The sequence below is a fragment of the Arvicola amphibius genome, chromosome 9 (assembly GCF_903992535.2).
Source record: "Arvicola amphibius chromosome 9, mArvAmp1.2, whole genome shotgun sequence".
NCBI lineage: Eukaryota > Metazoa > Chordata > Mammalia > Rodentia > Cricetidae > Arvicola > Arvicola amphibius.
The window spans coordinates 35,029,066-35,046,063 of NC_052055.2; the positions used below are offsets into that span (position 1 = coordinate 35,029,066).

A 16,998-nucleotide genomic window follows, 5' to 3' on the forward strand; every position below is an offset into this window, starting at 1 on the left:
TGAACTCACCAAAATCCAACCACCTGCTTTTGCTTCCCAAGTACTAGGGTTAAAGGCATGCATCATAATTATAATTACGTTTAAATATTAATACTTATTTATTAATTATTTACTAATATGTATATGTGTGTTACCTGAGTATATGTACACCATATATGTGCAGGGTTCTTGGGAGGTCAGAAGAGGCCATGGGATCTCTTAGAACTGGAGATATAAATGGTTATGAGCTGTCATGTGGGTTCTGGGACCTGAACTTGGGTCTTCTGCAGTAGCAGTAAGTGTTTTTGACAGCTGAGCCATCTCTCCAGAGCTAGTTAATATCCTTTAAAATGTCTATTCTAGTTTTTGTGTTTTTGTTCTGTTTTGTTTTCAGTGCTCAGGCCTGAACTCAGGGCCTTGTGCATACTAGGCAAGTAATTAATTACTTGCTACACCTGTGGCCCCTGATTATAGCCGTCCTGAGAGGTTGAAGGCATAGCTTGTTTCCTTTCACCCCTCTCCCAGTCAGAAGGACTTTTATTTGTTGAGGGCAAGAAGATGCAAACAACATACAATCAAAGCTTATTTGGCATTTTATTGACTTTTCTTTCTTTCCATGTAAAATGAGAATTGGATTGACTCACCCTCCTTCCCTCTCCCTTCTCTCTTTCTCTTTTTTGCTCTAGGCTGGAGAGTAAACCCAAGTTTGTGCACAAGCTAGGCATGCCAGCCCTTGTATTATGTCCTCAGCACTGGGAAGAGGATGTTGGGTCTTGTGACTCTTCTCAGGGTCCTGGTCCACTAACGAGTGCTTTTAAGCTGGGGGGTGGCAGGTTCCTTAAGTGCCCTCTGTGAACTCATATCCTGGTGGAAGTGTTTGATTTGACCTCCTTGTTTCTCCTGCTTGGTAGCGCCCGAGTCCTTCAACTAGTGACAGGAAACTGGGAGTGCACTTTGCCTTCTTAGCATGGATCAGGTCCTTCGTCACTGGTGAATTCTGTTTTCTTGGAGACAGGGTCTTGCTACGTTGCCCAGATTGACTCTATCACTCTGTCCGGTTATGTCTTGTTCTTTTAACAGATGGTGTGGCTGGGAATGTAGCTTACAGGTAGCATTTGCCTGGCATGTGCAAGGTCCTGAGTGTGATTTTTAGTACCATAGGAGAAGGGAGAGAGGGAAGGGAGGAAGAAATGAGGGGAAAAGAGAATTAAGAAAGCGAGAATTAGTTCTCTGTTGCTCAAACTGGTCTTGAACTTGTGAGATCCTTTTGCTTCAGCCTCCTGAATACTTTGGACCATAGGTATGTACTACCAGGCTTCACTTTGAACTTTTAGATGAAGTGTTGTCTGGATTTGATTTTTTGTTTTGTTTAAAGGTTTATTTTTCTTTTTTTTTTTTGTATGAGTGTCTTTGTCTGTCGGTCTGGCTGTATGTATGTATGTATGTGCACTAGGTGTGTTTCTGGTACCTGCAGAGGCCAGAAGAGAGCACCAAATCCATTGGAACTGAAGTTACAGGTGGTTGTGAGCCACCATATGGGACTAAACTCTGGTTCTCTACAAGACCAGACCAGTAAGTGCTCTTAACCACGTCTCTCCAACCATGCTGAATATGTTTTGTATGTCTATTTTAGATATTCTTTTCCAACTCCAAAACTATATTTGCCTGTGTTTTTTTTTTCAAGCTCTTTTATGTTGGTTTTATTTTTACACTTAATTATTTTTCTTGAGGCAGAGTTTCTCTGTGTAACAGCTATAGCAGTCCTGGAACTCACTCTGTAGACTAGGATGGTCTCGAACTCACAGAGATTGGCCTGCTTCTGCCTCCCGAGTGCTGGGATTAAAGGCGTGCGCCACCACCGCCGGGCGACATGAGGCCTTTTTGATTCAAGTTCTGCTTTAGTCTTGAATACTTTTTGTTCTTTTTTTTTTTTTTTTTGGTTTTTCGAGACAGGGTTTCTCTGCAGCTTTAGAGCCTGTCCTGGAACTAGCTCTTGTAGACCAGGCTGGTCTTGAACTCACAGAGATCTGCCTGCCTCTGCCTCCCGAGTGCTGGGATTAAAGGCATGAACCACCACCGCCCGGCCTCTTTTTGTTCTTTTTAAGATTTATTTTATTCTTACTAATGTGTATATGTATATATGTGTCTGTATGCATGTACTTGTTTCAGGGGTTCCTATGCAAGGGATTAGATCATCTGGAGCTGGAGTTACATGTGGTTGTGAGCTACCAGATGGGATGCTGAGAGCTGAACTTGGGCTCTCTGGGAGAGCAGCAAGTGCTCTTAACCACTAAGCGCTGCCTGCTTTCCAGCCTTACTTTTGTTTATTTTCCTTTATTTGTTGTTGTTACTGTTAACTCTTTCCCTTGCTGAGGATCAAGCTGGAGGTCTTGTGCATACCAGACACACACTTTACCCTTGAGCTATAGCTATAAGCCTGTACCTTTGTGTGTGAAACAGTCACATACAGTGTGAATTGTCCTCAAACTTGCTGTGTAGCTGAGAGTGGCCTCTAAACCCCGTTTCTACCTCCCAGATGCTGAGATTGTAGTCCTGTGCCATCAGGCTTGGCCTCCTGTGCACTATATATAGTTTTATACACTTAATATAGAACAGATCCTTTTTTGATATATTTTTCAAAATTTAATTGGTTGCTATTGAATGTTGATTTTTTTTTCTGCACACTCCAAATTATGCATTGCACATTAAGAAAACGAGTTTTACAAGAGGATTTCTGATCTATTACTGCAGGAAACAATTAAGATTTTTAGATTTATTTTATTTTGTGTGCATGAGTATTTTGCCTGCATACACATGCATGTACCATGTAGGTGCTGGGTGCCTGTGACATTCAGAAAGAGGACATCAGATCTCCAGGAACTGGAGTTACTGGGTGAGCCACCGTGTGGGTGCTGGGAATCGGCCCTGTCCTCTGGAAGTGCACAAGTGACCTTAATTGCTGAGCCATGTCTCCAACTCAGGAAACAGCCATTGTTTGTTTGTTGGTGGTTTTTTTTTAATATTTATTTATTTACTTATTATGTATACAATATTCTGTCTGTGTGTATGCCTGCAGGCCAGAAGAGGGCACCATACCCCATTACAGATGGTTGTGAGCCACCATGTGGTTGCTGGGAATTGAACTCAGGACCTTTGGAAGAGCAGGCAATGCTCTTAACCTCTGAGCCATCTCTCCAGCCCCTTGTTTGTTGGTGTTTAAACTTGTGTACACCAAGATAGAATTAAAACTTTGTCTCTGCTCACTGAAGAAGGCACACTAACATTCATACTTAGTGCTGATCCCATGTGTTCTCTGTGAGCAAAGGGCTGTGGGAATACCCAGGTCAGCTCAGGGATTCCTGAGTGTAGAGGTGTGACAGGGTACTGGTTTGGACATAGTGGAACCTACGTCAGAACCAAAGCTACCATCCCAATGCCTAGGCTGTGAGGTGGGCTCAGAAGCAACATTGTAGAGAACCAGAGTTTAGTCTCATATGGTGGCTCACAACCACCTGTAACTTCAGTTCCAATGGATCTCTTAGCAATGTATGATAGTTTTAGTGTGTCTTCAAGAACGTCTTTTTTTCCCTCTCTAGCAAATGGTCTTTTCCAACCACTGTTAGTATGTGGAATAGGGTGACACCTGTGTAATGCCTATATTCTGTGACCTCTTTAAGTGATCTGATTCTACTCCCAACTGCAGATTCTGTAGGTTCTTTTTTTATAAAATATATTACCTGTGAATACAATTTTACTGCTGATTTCTTTCTTTCTTTTTTTGTTTCTTTCTGTTTTTTTTTTGGGAGGGGGTTTCTCTGTGTAACAGTCCTAGCTGTCCTGGAACTAGCTCTGTAGACCAGCTGGCCTTGAACTCACAGAGATCTGCCTACCTCTGCCTCCCGGCTTTCTTTTTTGAGACAGGGTCTGACTGTGTAGCCCTGGCTGACCTGGAACTCCCTATGTAGACCAAGCTGGCCCCAGATTCACAGAGAGCCACCTGCCTTTGCCCTTCCAGAGTGCACAGCCACACTCAGTTATTTCTTAATCAGAATGCTTTTGTTTTTCTTTTTTTCTTTGTCTTGTACTTTGCCACTTAATCTTTCAATCTCCCCTGTCAACATGTCCTTGAACAGAAGTAGTACTATCTGAGCTCCTTTTTTTCCCACCTTACACACACACATGCACGCACGCACGCACGCACGCACGCACACACACGGACATGGTTTCTCACCAGTGATGTTGATGTTCATGATAGGCTTTTTTTCTTCTTTTTTCCCCTCCTTCCCAACTTCTTTCTCCTTTTCCTCCTCTGCCTTCCCTCTTCTTCTACTTACTCCTCCTCCTCCCTTCTGCCTCCTTCTCTTCTTCTTCCCCCTCTTCTTCCTCCTTCCCCTCTTCCTCCTTTTCTTCTTCCCCCTCCTTCTGTTCTTCCTCTTCCCCATCCTTCTCTTCCTCTTTTCCCTTCTCTTCTTCCTCAACCCTTTCCCTTCTTCCTTCTTCTCTTCCCCCTCTTTCTCCTCTTCCCCTTCTTCTTGTCTTCTTTTTCTCCCATTCTTTTCCTCTTCCCCTGCTCCTCTTCTTCCTCCTCATTCTTCCTTCTCCTCTTCCCCCCTCTTCCCTTCTCCACCTTTTCCTCTTCCCTCCTCCTCCTCCCTTCTTCCTCCTCTTCCTCCTCTTCCTCTTCCCCTTCCTTCTCCTCTTTCTCTTTCCCCTCCTCCTCTTCTTTCCCCTCCTTCTCCTCTTCTCTTCTCCCTTCTTTTCCTCCTCCTTTTCCTCCTCTCCTTTGACACAGGGTCTTATTAGTAGCTTGATGTTAATAGCTTTGTTGTTAGCAGCTCTGGCTAATTTGAATTCACTATTATATTTTCTGTTGCCATGATAAAGCATTATGACTAAGGCAACTTATAAGAAAGTATTTGTTTGAGCCTATGGTTCCAGAGTGTTAGAATTAATGATGGTAGAGCTGACGCAGCAGGTAGCAGAGCTGAAAAGCTGAGGGCTCCCATCCTTAACTGTAAGCAGGAGGCAGAGGGAGAAAACTGGGATTGGCTTGGCTGCCTTGGGCATTGCCTTCGCTCCCAGTATAGGCACTGTTGTTCTTCTCGCTTCCTCTTGGCTTCCTCTTGCTGCTTTCTTTCCAATGACTCTAGGTAATAGAGTCACACTTCTATAGTGTCTTGTAACGTTTGAATTCTTCATGATGTGTTACATTATGCTGTTTGAGGACCAGCAGCTTTAGGTCCTGGAAGGGATACTGGTTCTGAGGGTTCAGGTGTTCACATTTCTTAAGGAGATTGGGGCATCACCTGTATATCAGACTTCTCATCTTGGCCTTGAGCAGCAATTGTAGCCACATCTGTCACTCCAGGTCATCCAGCTTGTGCAGACATGCTGGCTAACGAAGGGCAGCTCTCTGCTCATCTTGTTTTGCTCTGGATGTCTTTGGTGTTAGGAGCTTCTGCTGGAAGTGCTGCTGGTCTGTCTCTAGAATGCTGATGACATCCTGGAAGTATTGATGGTAGTACAGACTTTGTCTAGGCTCTCAGTGGCAGGGCTGTCCTAATGGGGCGACCCATGCTTCAGGGACACAGCTAGAATGGTAACCAGCATGAGAAGTGGTGGTAGGAAGAGAAATAGGGCTCTATGGGGCTGTTTTCCCCTTACAGAGAAGGCTTCCCCTCCTTTTTTGAGAACAGTCTCATGTAGTCTAGACTAGCCTTGAATTTACAGTGTAGCTAAGGATGACCTTCAGCTCCTGGTCCTCCTGCTTCATTTACCAAGTTCTGGGATTATATTGTTTTCTGTTGTTTTTTTTAGGATATAGTCTCATAGACTAGACTGACCTGAGTCTCAATATATGGTCTGTGCTGGTTTTAAACTCATGATTTCTGGGTCTAACTCCTGCTTAGCTGGGTGTGCACCACACCTGGTTTATGATCAGACCCAGGGTTTGTGCATGTCAGGCAAGAACTCTACCAACTGAACTACATCCTCAAAATTTTCCATCTTTTTACTTTTGACCTCTTTTTCTCGGAACAGTTACTGAATGTCCTTGTCTACTAATTCTTTACTTTGTATTATCTCCAGGTTGGTTTGTGCTGACTACGTCATTTTTTTCTTTCTTTTTTTAATTATTTATCTTTATTCTATGTGTATTGGTGTTTTGCCTGCATACATGTCTGTGTGATGATGGCAGATCCCCTGGAACTGGAGTCACAGACAGTTGTAAGCTGCCATTGGGTGCTGGGAATTGAACTCAGGTCCTCTGCAAGAACAGCCAGTGTTCTTAACCACTGAGCCATTTTCCAGCTCCAACTGCGTCATTTTCACTATCAGTTTTGTTTGTTATCGTCAGGTGTCACTACATAGCTTTTGCTGATCTCAAACTCAGAGATTTGCCTGCCTCTGCCTCCTGAGTATTGGCATTAAGGGTGAGTGCCGTCATGCCTGGTCATGAGCTGTGCTTTGTTTCCCTGGTAATATTTGTTTGGGCGCCCCTATCATTTCACTTTGTTGGCTCTGGATATTTTTGCATTCCTATTTTCAGCCTTGAGCATTGTAGCGGGTTACTTGGACAGTTTGATTCTTTCAGTTTTTCACCTGACCAGAGCAGAGTTTTAGGCAGGATTAACTCGTTTATTGTTATTGGGGTGTGAGTGTGTATGATGCGTGTGTATGAGAACCAGCATGTGAATGTTACTGTGGCTTGTGGAGGTCAGAGGACAGTTCTGAGGAGCTGATTCTCTATTCCAGCACGGGTTCTGGGTATTGAACTTAGGTCACCAGACTTGTATAGCAAGTGCCTTTTATCTTTTGAACCATCTTGCTAGCCCAAGACTAACTTACTACTGGGGCAAAACGCTTGTGAGAACCCTACTCTGTGTCTGTGAGTTACAATGCTTCCCACGCTAGTCTTAAGCAGACACCTCTCCTGCCCTCTGTATGCTTCACATGTCTCTGCTTTCCCTTTTTGATGGGCGCCTTTTCCCCTGGATGTGGGTAGTTTCTTGTAATGTATCACCTGGATTAGATTTCTCTTTCTTTTTTTTAAAATTAATATTTTTTTTTGGTTTTTCGAGACAGGGTTTCTCTGCAGCTTTAGAGCCTGTCCTGGAGCTAGCTCTTGTAGACCAGGCTGGTCTCGAACTCACAGAGATCCGCCTGCCTCTGCCTCCCGAGTGCTGGGATTAAAGGCGTGCGCCACCACCGCCCGGCTCTTTAAAATTATTTTTAACTATGTGTATGTCTATGTATGGGGGTGCGCACATAAGAGCCTGAGGAGGCCAGATGTGTCAGATGCACGTGGGCTGGAGTTGTGACCTGCCCACTGTGGGAACCAAACTCAGGCCCTCTGCAAGATCAGTTCATGTTCTTAATTAATGCTGAGCCATCTCTCCTGTCGTTGGGTTAGTTTTCTAATGCTGCAGTAAGACAGATTTACTGTAATAAAGTCTGTTGTGACGTAAATCCAGGAGTAGGGGGCTATACTCCCACTAGGGGCTCTGGAGATCATCCCTTTTCTGTTTTCAGGGCTTTGGCAGAATTGGGCACTTTGCGTCTACAAGACCAACGTCCCCACGCGCTCATTAGTTCTGTTTTGGTTTTGTCACCTTGATACAAGTTAGAGTCATCTGGGAAGAGAGGACCTCAACCGAGAAATTCCCCTACCAGACTGGTCTGTGGGCAAGGTTGTGGGCATTTTTTTTTCTTTTAATAATGATTGATGTGGAAGAGCCCAGTTTGAGCTGTACCATCTCTGAGCATGTGGTCCTGGAAAGCAGCGTTTCTCCATGGCTTCTGCTTTAGTTCCTGCCCTGAGTTCCTGTCTTCACTTCCCTCGGCGATGGACTGTGATCAGGAAGTATAAGCTGAATAGACCTTTTCCTCTCCAGTTGGTTTTGGTCAATGTTTTGTCATAGCAATGATAGAATAAAACAACCTATTTTCTTCTGACTAAGCTGAGGCCATCCCATTCCTTGTCTGAGTTGTTTCCTGCTGAGTTCATCTGGGCTAGGGGCAGATGGCCTGTGGTGGTCATTGATTTTTGTTTGCTATTGTTTGAATAAGGGGCTACTACTGTGCATATGTGTGTGTGCCCGCACCCCTTGAGGGATAGCTTTGCCTTTCCTTCTGGATGGTGGAGCTTTGCTCTTGTAGCTTTTCACTGGGAGAAACATCTATCCCTGAGGCTCTGCACAGACTGGGAAGGGGAGCTTGAGTGTCCACGTCAGTTAAGCCCCCGCCTTCCTCACACTCTGCCTGATAACGGATGCTGTTTAACCATCTTGGGGTCATCTGCCTTTTCCTTTCTGGGGCGCAGATGGACCCCATGTGTTCACTTCCTGTTTATTTGTTCTTTTTAGATGATTTCCATGAAGAAGGTGGCAATGCTGTGCTGATGCTGCTGTCACCAGGGCAGAGCCCTCCGCCGGCCTCCCATCCTTCCCGGTGCCTGGGAGTTTCTGGTTTGTTCATTTTATCTTGTTTTCACCTCTCAGATTCCTTAGATTTAATTCTCACTTCTGTTTATGTGTTTATATGTATTTTATTTTCATTTGTGTGCAAATGCCCTGATTCCAGAGCATCTGATTCCCTGGAGCCTGAGTTCCAGGCAGCTTTGAGCCCCCTATCATGGGTGCTTGGAACCACACTCTGAGTCCTCCGAAAGCAGCAAGCTCTCAACTCTTAGACCGTCTTTCCAGCCTCTTAGTTTACTTATATACTTTTTATTTTTTAACATTTTTAAATTTTAGCTGAGCAGTGGTGGCTCACACCTTTAATATCAGCACTTGGGAGGCAGAGGCAGGAAGATCTCTGTGAGTTCAAGGCCAGCTTGGTCTACAGAGCGAGTACCAGGACAGCCAGGGCTACACAGAGAAACCTTGTCTTGAAAAAACAAAACAAAACAAAAATTTAATTTTATTCTTTGTATGTATGGGTGGTTGTCTGCATATATGTTTGGATACTATATATGTGCCTGGTGACCACAGAAGCTAGAAGAGGGTATCGAATCCTCTGGAACTGGAATACCGTTGTGAGCCACCATAGGATTCTAGGAACTGAACCCAGGTGCTCTGGAAGAATAGCCAGTGTTCTTAACCTCTGAACTGTATCTCCAGTGCCCTTTTACTTGTTAGAAATACACTTTTGAGGGCCGAAGAGACGGCTCAGAGGTTAAGAGTTGACTTAACTGCTCTTCCAGAGGTCCTGAGTTCAATTTCCAGCAACCACATGGTGGTTTACAACCATCTGTAGTGAGATCTGGTGCCCTCTTCTAGCCAGCAGGCATATATGCAGGCAGAACACTTGTGTACATAATAAATAAATATATCGTAAAAAATAAAAATAAAAAAAACATAAACAAACCAGGTGGAGTGGCAAAGAAAAAAAAAAAGAAAATAGACTTTTGGGAGCCAGGCAGTGGTGGTGACAGCCAGGGCTACACAGAGAAACCCTGTCTTGAGAAACAAAAGAAATGCTTCGGGGCTGGATGTGGTGACATATACCTGTGATTCTGCACTTGCAGAGGGACAGTTATTTCAAATATAAGGCCTGCCTGCTGTACATAGTGAACTGGACTCTAGATCTTCATGGAGAGACTCAGAATAATCAACCTCCACTTAAATCATATACTTGTTTTCTGTCATTTCACTGAGGGAGAGTGAACACATGAGATCCATTTGTTCTGTTTCTTTAACATTTTATTTTATTTATTTTTTAATATTTATTTATTTTTGAGAGAGAGTTTCTCTGTGTAGCCCTAGCTGTCTTGGAACTCACAGAAATCCACCTGCCTCTGCCTCCCTGCCTCCTGCTGGGATTAAAGGAGCACACCACTACTGCCCAGTTAAGATTTTTTTCTTTTTCTTTTTTTTAAAATATTTATTTAGTTATTATGTATACAATATTCTGTCTGCGTGTATGCCTGAAGGCCAGAAGAGGGCACCAGACCTCATTACAGATGGTTGTGAGCCACCATGTGGTTGCTGGGAATTGAACTCAGGACCTTTGGAAGAGCAGGCAATGCTCTTAACCGCTGAGCCATCTCTCTTAAATATTTTATTTTTCTTTATTTTGTGTGTGAGTGTTCTGCCTGAATGTATGTAAGTACATTATCTTCGTGCCTGGGCTGTGGAGGCCAGAGAGGTTTATTGAATCCCTTGGAACTGATGTTATGATAGCTGCCATTTGAGTGCCTGGAACTAAACCTGGGTTCTCCGCCAGAGCAGTGAGTACTCTTAAGCACTGTACCATCTCTTTAGTCCCTTGTTATTTTATTTTCTTTTAAAGATTATTTATTATGTTGTTCTGCCTGCATGTATTTGCACGCCAGAAGAGGACACCAGATCTCATTATGGGTGGTTGTTGAGCCACCATGTGGTTGCTGGGAATTGAACTCAGGACCTCCAGAAAAGCAGCCAATGCTCTTAACCTCTGAACCATTTCTCCAGTTCCTTGCTATTTTATTTTTATTTTTTATTCATGTGCATATGGCTCTGATTCAGCCACATGCTTGCAGATGTTCTTAGACCAGAAGAGGGCGTCAGATACCCTGGAGCTGGCATTCACAGGTAGTTAGTTGTAAGCTAGGCTTGGGTCCTCTGTAAGAGCAGCAGGGGTTTTTAACTGCTGAGGCATGTCTCCAGTTCCCAGTATCTTTTTAAAAAAATATTTTTAGCATTTGTCAAGTGTGCGTGTGTGTGTGTACATCAGAGGAAAATCTGCAGGAGTTGCTCTTCCCTCCACCATGTAGGTTCTAAGGATTGAGCCCAGGTTGTCAGGCTTTGCAACAAGCACTGAGTCATCTTGTCCTATTAAACCTACTTTCTTGAACTGAAATTTTCATCTTTATTTATTTAGGTTTTTTTGTTTTTGTTTTTGTTTTTGTTTTGAGACAGAGTTTCTCTGTAGATTTGGAGCCTGTCCTGGAAGTCACTCTGTAGACCAGGCAGGCCTCAAACTCACAGAGATCCGCCTGCCTCTGCCTCCAGAGTGCTGGGATTAAAAGTGTGTGCCACCACTACCACCTGACTTTCACTTGCTTTTTAATTCTAATTCCTCTCTCTCCCAAGATTGATGTAGTTTTTCCCTTTGCCTTTTGCCTTAGGTACATGGCTCTGATAGGGAGGCCATGATATTCTTTCTCTTTCCCTGGAGTAGGTCAGGAAGGACTGAAGGGTGGGAGGTGACTGAGGAGTAAAGGATGGAGATCACCTAGGATGAAGGGACTGGCACCTGAGTGTACCTGGCTGCGCTGAGGGTGGGCATGTCTCCCGTCTTCTAGGTTCTTAGACTGTACAACCTAGGATGGAGCACGAGATCACAGTGGAGAGGCACAAGCGGAGCACGAGATCACAGTGGAGAGGCACAAGCACTTGGTTATTTGAGGGACTTTACTCTTTGTGACTGCATGCAGCTGAGCTCACACAGTATGGGAGAGCTCTGATGCCCACTACTCACCTTAGGGTGGAGAGGAAGTTGCTTTTCTTCCCCCCTTTTTATTGAGCTCTACATTTTTCTCGGCTCCCCTCCCTGCCTCTCCCCTCCCCGCTTCAACCCTCCCCCAAGGTCGCCATGCTCCCAATTTACTCAGGAGGAAGTTGCTTTAATTGAGAGAGTGGCCATGTTTGGCGGTACGGTGAAGATAGCACTGGATACACCATGGGTTACTGTCCTGCTGGTGGGGGCTGGAAGCTCAGAAATGTAGGAGAGCGGGGAAGGGGGTGTTCCTAAGGCACATGAACTTTTTTCCTTTCCTAAGTGGATCAGCCAGCTAGATAGATACCTTCCCTAGTCCCTAGGACAAATTCATTTAAATTGTGTGTTTTGTGCATGAATAGCTGCTAATCCTGGGCTTATGTGTGGTAGAGATAATGAATAAAATCCCATGTCCCCATTATTCTAGGTTGGGAAGGAAGCTATCCGTGTTTACACTGGACAGGTGGAAGCCAACACCACAGAAATGACCAGGCCCTATGTAAAAAGTGAGTACATGTGGGAGGCACCTCCTGTCCCCTGCCCTCCCTGTTAGATCATCTGAGACTTGTGACAACTCCTATGCAGTCCCAGCCCGGGCAGGAAGTTGAAGATGTTGGGATGAGAGAAGGTGGTGCCTACATTTTTGCTGTCCCTGGAGGCCAGATTCTCTGTGTACGTGATGGTGTGAGGGTGTGACTGCTCCCATCAAACTTATAATTGGAGAACAGGTATTTAGATGTGCTTTAGAAGGGCCAGGTATGGCTTGTCAGGTTGAACTTGGCCTTAAATGCAATCAGATCTTATTAATTAGATAACCTATTTATTCAACTGTTGAATTTTTTGAAATGGAGAACTGTTAAAATGCCCCCCTTCCTGCTCAGGGTGAAGAGCCCTTCTCAAAGGGGAGGCAAGTTCTGCTTGGGTGTCTATCTGTCCTGAGGCAATTGCAGGTCCCTCTACCTATCCTCTTGCGATAGCGTGGTGTAGGCATGGTTTCTGGGGAGCAAAGGCCCAGACTGGAGGGTCTTCTTGGGTGTGGGACAATGTCTCTGGTTTGCCTCTCTTGCCAATATTGCAGAGAGCTACTCTGATTTGTGGATTCCTTGATTTATATCTGGCCTTGGTAGGCTAAGCCTTATGGGGCAGATGCTGTGGGCCTTCCATTTACTGTTCATTATCAGTGTCCACATCTCCTGCCCAATGCCACCCTCCTATATGTAGGAGTTGGGTGTGTAAAGTCCAGTCTGTTCTGTGTCCCAGAACTCAAGGAACTTTCTTTATGTATCTGTGTCTGTGGATCCTTTGTGGGGCCTTGTGAGTGAGTAGAAGTCCAGGCCTTATCAGAGCTGGAGGAGCCTTGGGAGTACTACTAAGATTGTGACCCCTGACTCAGACTAAACGTGAGTTTTCCAGACCCATAGCTTCTCAGTGATAACTAGTCTGAGTCTGAGCCCTGTCATTTGGCCCAGCAGACTGCACACTCAGTATTTGTGATCCCACAACAGCATGGGAGTACAGTCGGGGACCATCAAGGAAGGAGGTTAGTACAGAAGAAAGGCATGGTTTTTTATGAGAGATAACAGTTTCAGGTCAGCAATGACTGTACAAGTGGCTGTGCCTATTTGCCCTGAGGCACTGGGCTTGTACTTATCTTTGGCTGTGCCAAGTTTATGATCCCAGAAGCTGGTAGGTGTCAGACATAGGAAGGCAGCCATGGTGTGCTTAGGGCCTAAGCACACTGGGTTTTGTCGCTGCAGAGCTGTCCTTCACCCTCCTGGACTCCATCACCGACAAGGATCCTGTGGTGCAGGAGCAGGTCTGCAGCGCTCTCTGCTCCCTTGGAGAGTCTCAGCCAGGCGAGACACTCGGTGCCTGTGAGGAATACCTGCGGCAGCATGACAAGGTACCTTTCCCTTTGGCGGTGGTGAGGTCATCAGGGAGCATCTTCATCTCTCCGGTTAGGTGATGAGTCAGTCTGTCAGAAGAAAGTGCCCTGTATATCCAGTGTTTAAAGATGATGATAGCTGGGTCTCCTCCGTGTGGAGAATGGCTATGAACTGTGTCCTATGAACTGGTGGTTCTATTATGAGTGGACTGGGTTGTCACTTCAGTGGACAGCATTCATGAGCAAGGCTGTTGGCTGTTCCCGTTAGCACACTGATTGGAGATAGGGTGTCTGTCTCCCTTGCTGAGAGAGTACAGGTTGTTTCCAAGTCTTAACAGCTGAGTGTCTAGGGCTCTTGAGAGTCCGGGCTCTGTGCTGGCCTGGGGGAGCTGCTGCAGGTTTGCAAGCTGCCACTCCACTCTCCACCCCTTCCAGAGAGCTGTTCTAAGGAAAGCGCAGGACATCCCAGTATGTGGGCAAGCATGGCCCGTGTAGCAGAGCAAGAAACTTGGGATTCTTTCTGATGCTGTGCGATGTCAGATTGTTAGCCCCAGATTGCTCTTATCTCATGAGCTTTCTTGTTTTGTTTTGAAATGGGGTCTAGTTCTATAGTACACACCGGCCTTCAACTTGTGACCCTTGTTTCTTAGTCTCCAGAGTGGTGGGGTTACAGGCATGTGCCACCACAGCTGGCTCTTTATTATTATTTTGTTTTGGTTGGTTGGTTTGTTTGTGCTTGTCTTCTTTTTCTTTTCTTTTTTTTCCTTTAAGACAGGACTTCTCTATGTAGCCCTGGCTGTGTTGGAACTCACTCTGTAGACTAGGCTGGCCTTGAACTCACAGAGATCTGTCTGCCTCTGCCTCTGCCTTCTGAATGCTGGGATTAAAGGCATATTCCACTACCACCGACCTCTCATTTAAAAAAAAAAGTTTATTTTCTGTGGAGGCCAGAAGAGGATGCTGGATCCCCTAGAAAGTTACCAGCAGTCGTGAGCCACCTAATGTAGGAACTGGGAACTGAACTTGGGTCCTCTGGAGGAACAGCAAGTGCTCTTAACTGTGTGCCATCTCTCCAGCACATGTCCTTCTATCTTTATGTGGGTTCTGGAGATTGAGCTTGGGTTGTCAAACTTGTATAGCAAGTAGCTTTTTGCTGAGCCATGTCTTCAGCTCCATGGACATGGGTCATATTATGTTGCCTAAACTAATAGACTAACCTCCCTATCCAGTCTTTCTTTCTTTCTTTTGAGACAGGGTTTCTCTCTGTCCTGGAACTTACTGTGTAGACCAGGCTGACCTTGAACTTGAACTCACAAAGCTCCACCAGCTTCTGCCTCCTGGGTGCTGGGAATAAAAGTGTGCGCCACCACACTCGGCAGTCTTCAAGCTTCTTGAGTGGCCAGGACCATGGGTACAAGACACCATTCTCCATGGGTATTCATCTTGCCTGCCAACTATCTCATGGGGAAACAGCTTGGTTCCCTGAACATACCCACTAATCCTGCTGTGGTTTGTGACACCTGATGGGGAGGACTCCTCCACCTCCATTTCAGCTTTTCCTGCTGGTACTGCAGCTTTATTTAGCTTGTCAGGAGGCTGAGTGAAGCTGAGCTTGCTGTGTAGTCTAAGAGAGCTGCCATATTTGGCATGGCTTGAGTGTCTGCCTGCAGCTCCTCTTTGGGTTTTAGCTCCACCATGTGTTTTGTTCTCTCAGAGCCAAGCATACCATAGTGCTGCTGGCTAAGACCCTCCTCTGTGTGGCCAAAACACTTCTCGCTCTGATGTCCTGGTGTCCAACTGTGGTTGTCAGGCAAGAGTTAAGGGCGGGAAGGTGGCCGAAGGGTAAAGGGTCACTTAGGGCAGCTCCCAGGAAACTAATGTGGCTGCTGTGCTCATTTCCTGAATTACGAGTTTTACTTCTTTTCTGCCTTACATAATTTTATTTGACTGAGTTTAAAAACAAAACCAAAAACCTGATAACCTCACCGCATGGCTACAGTGGCTCTTTGTTGATCTGGTCCTGATCCTACGGGGTGTGGCCTTTCCTGGCCTCTCACACTAGCTTCTGCATGTTATTCCAAGAGGCCTGGGCTGCTGTTCTGCAGCTGTCCTGTGCTGTGTTTGTCACGCCCTGCTGTGTGCAACATGCACTTCTTCTTCCGACTTGACTGATAGCATATTCACACGTAACTTTTCTCTCACATTAACAGCTCAGCCGATCGATAAATCTATTGGTTGTTATGTTGAGCAGACATTGATCAACAGGAAGACTGTGCTAAAGTTAGCTCAACTTTCAGCCAGATGCTTCAGCATTTGGTAGCTCCCAGACGTAGATCCGTGGAGCCAGCAGCCATGAGAAGGGTACAGTGGCATAGATGGTGCCATCTTGCTTGGCTGCAGCATGCATCTTTTCAAATTCCTCTGAATTTAAATTGGGCATCAGAGGAAAGTTCTGCCAGTTGCTGGTTTGGGGTACACATGGCACCTTATGGTTAGCTTCAGTCTGGTCTTTGTGTGTTTATGATTGGTCGTCATCTTTCTTTTCTCTTCCTTTTCCTCCTCCTCCGTGGCATTTCAATATGACCTTGAACTTGGTATGTAAGTGAGGATGATCTTGAACTTGTGATCCTTCTGTCTGTCTCCCAGGTTCTGGCATTATAGGCATGTGCTACGAGGCCTACCTAGTGTGTGTGGTGTTGGGGATGGAACCCAGCACCTTGTGTATGTTGCCCAGGTGCTTACCACTGTGTTATCCCCCAGGGCCCAGTGCAGAGGGCACTAGGCTGTATGTCTGTCACTTTCCTGTGCTGGGCTTCATGGGTTTAGACCCAGCACAAGCTTCCATTCTCTGTGGGCATTTCTCTTATCTGCCAACTATCTATATATCAGTCAAGATCCAATTCAGGACAGGCTCCATAGAGTAGTTAAGCCATGGAGGTGGGAAGGAGAGGAAAAATAGTGACGCCATTATTTTCCCACAGTGGCTGAAGTTTTTCTCTTTCTTTTTCTTGCCACCATTTTCAACTCAAAACACTTTCTGCCTAATGTCCAGTCTCTGGAGTTCCATTCTGACATAAGGGGATTCTGGTCTGCTGCTTGTCAGTACGTAGGTACTTATTCTTTACACAGAGGCTCTGTAGGCCATGTTACCATGTTTAGGACTGGCAGCTTATCCATATGTGCACCACATGCATGCAATGCCTGTAGAGGCCAAAAGAGGGCGTTGGACTCACTGGAGTTGGAGTTAACATGTGTTTGTGAGTCATCTGATGTGGGTGCTGGGAACTGAACTTTGGTCCTTTGTAAGAACAGCAAGTGCTCTTAACTGCTGAGTCATCTTTCCAGCCTGCCTCTCTCTCTCTCTCTCTCTCTCTCTCTCTCTCTCTCTCTCTCTCTCTCTCTGTCTCTCTCTGTCTGTCTCTGTCTCTCTCTCTCTGTCTCTCTCTCTCTGTCTCTCTCTCTCTCTCTCTCTCTCTCTCTCTCTCTCTCTCTTTGGTATTTAAATGTACATTGTAATGATCTGGACCTGCAGTGTTTCCGCTGCCTGCTACCACTGGGGATCCTGCAGCATTTTTAACAATCCCTTTCAAGATTCCTTTGACATTTTCCTTAAAGAGTTCAAGGTCACAGAACCCATCTGCTTCACCAGCCCGTGG

General features: G+C 45.4%; 1 protein-coding gene across 3 annotated transcripts in view; it reads left to right on the top strand.

Annotated features, from left to right (window-relative positions):
• Positions 1 to 16,998, top strand: part of Mroh1 (maestro heat like repeat family member 1) — a 74,872-nt gene that overhangs the window by 2,846 nt on the left and 55,028 nt on the right. For 2 of the 3 annotated variants that reach the window (XM_038341365.2, XM_038341367.1), the window contains exons 2-4: positions 8,343 to 8,444; positions 11,885 to 11,963; positions 13,215 to 13,360. In XM_038341365.2, the coding sequence (XP_038197293.1) occupies positions 11,942 to 11,963; positions 13,215 to 13,360 (168 nt within the window). In that variant the 5' untranslated portion in view covers positions 8,343 to 8,444; positions 11,885 to 11,941. Of the gene's footprint in view, positions 1 to 8,342; positions 8,445 to 11,884; positions 11,964 to 12,042; positions 12,130 to 13,214; positions 13,361 to 16,998 lie in introns of all 3 variants that reach the window. The other variant, XM_038341366.2, reaches the window with a different exon arrangement.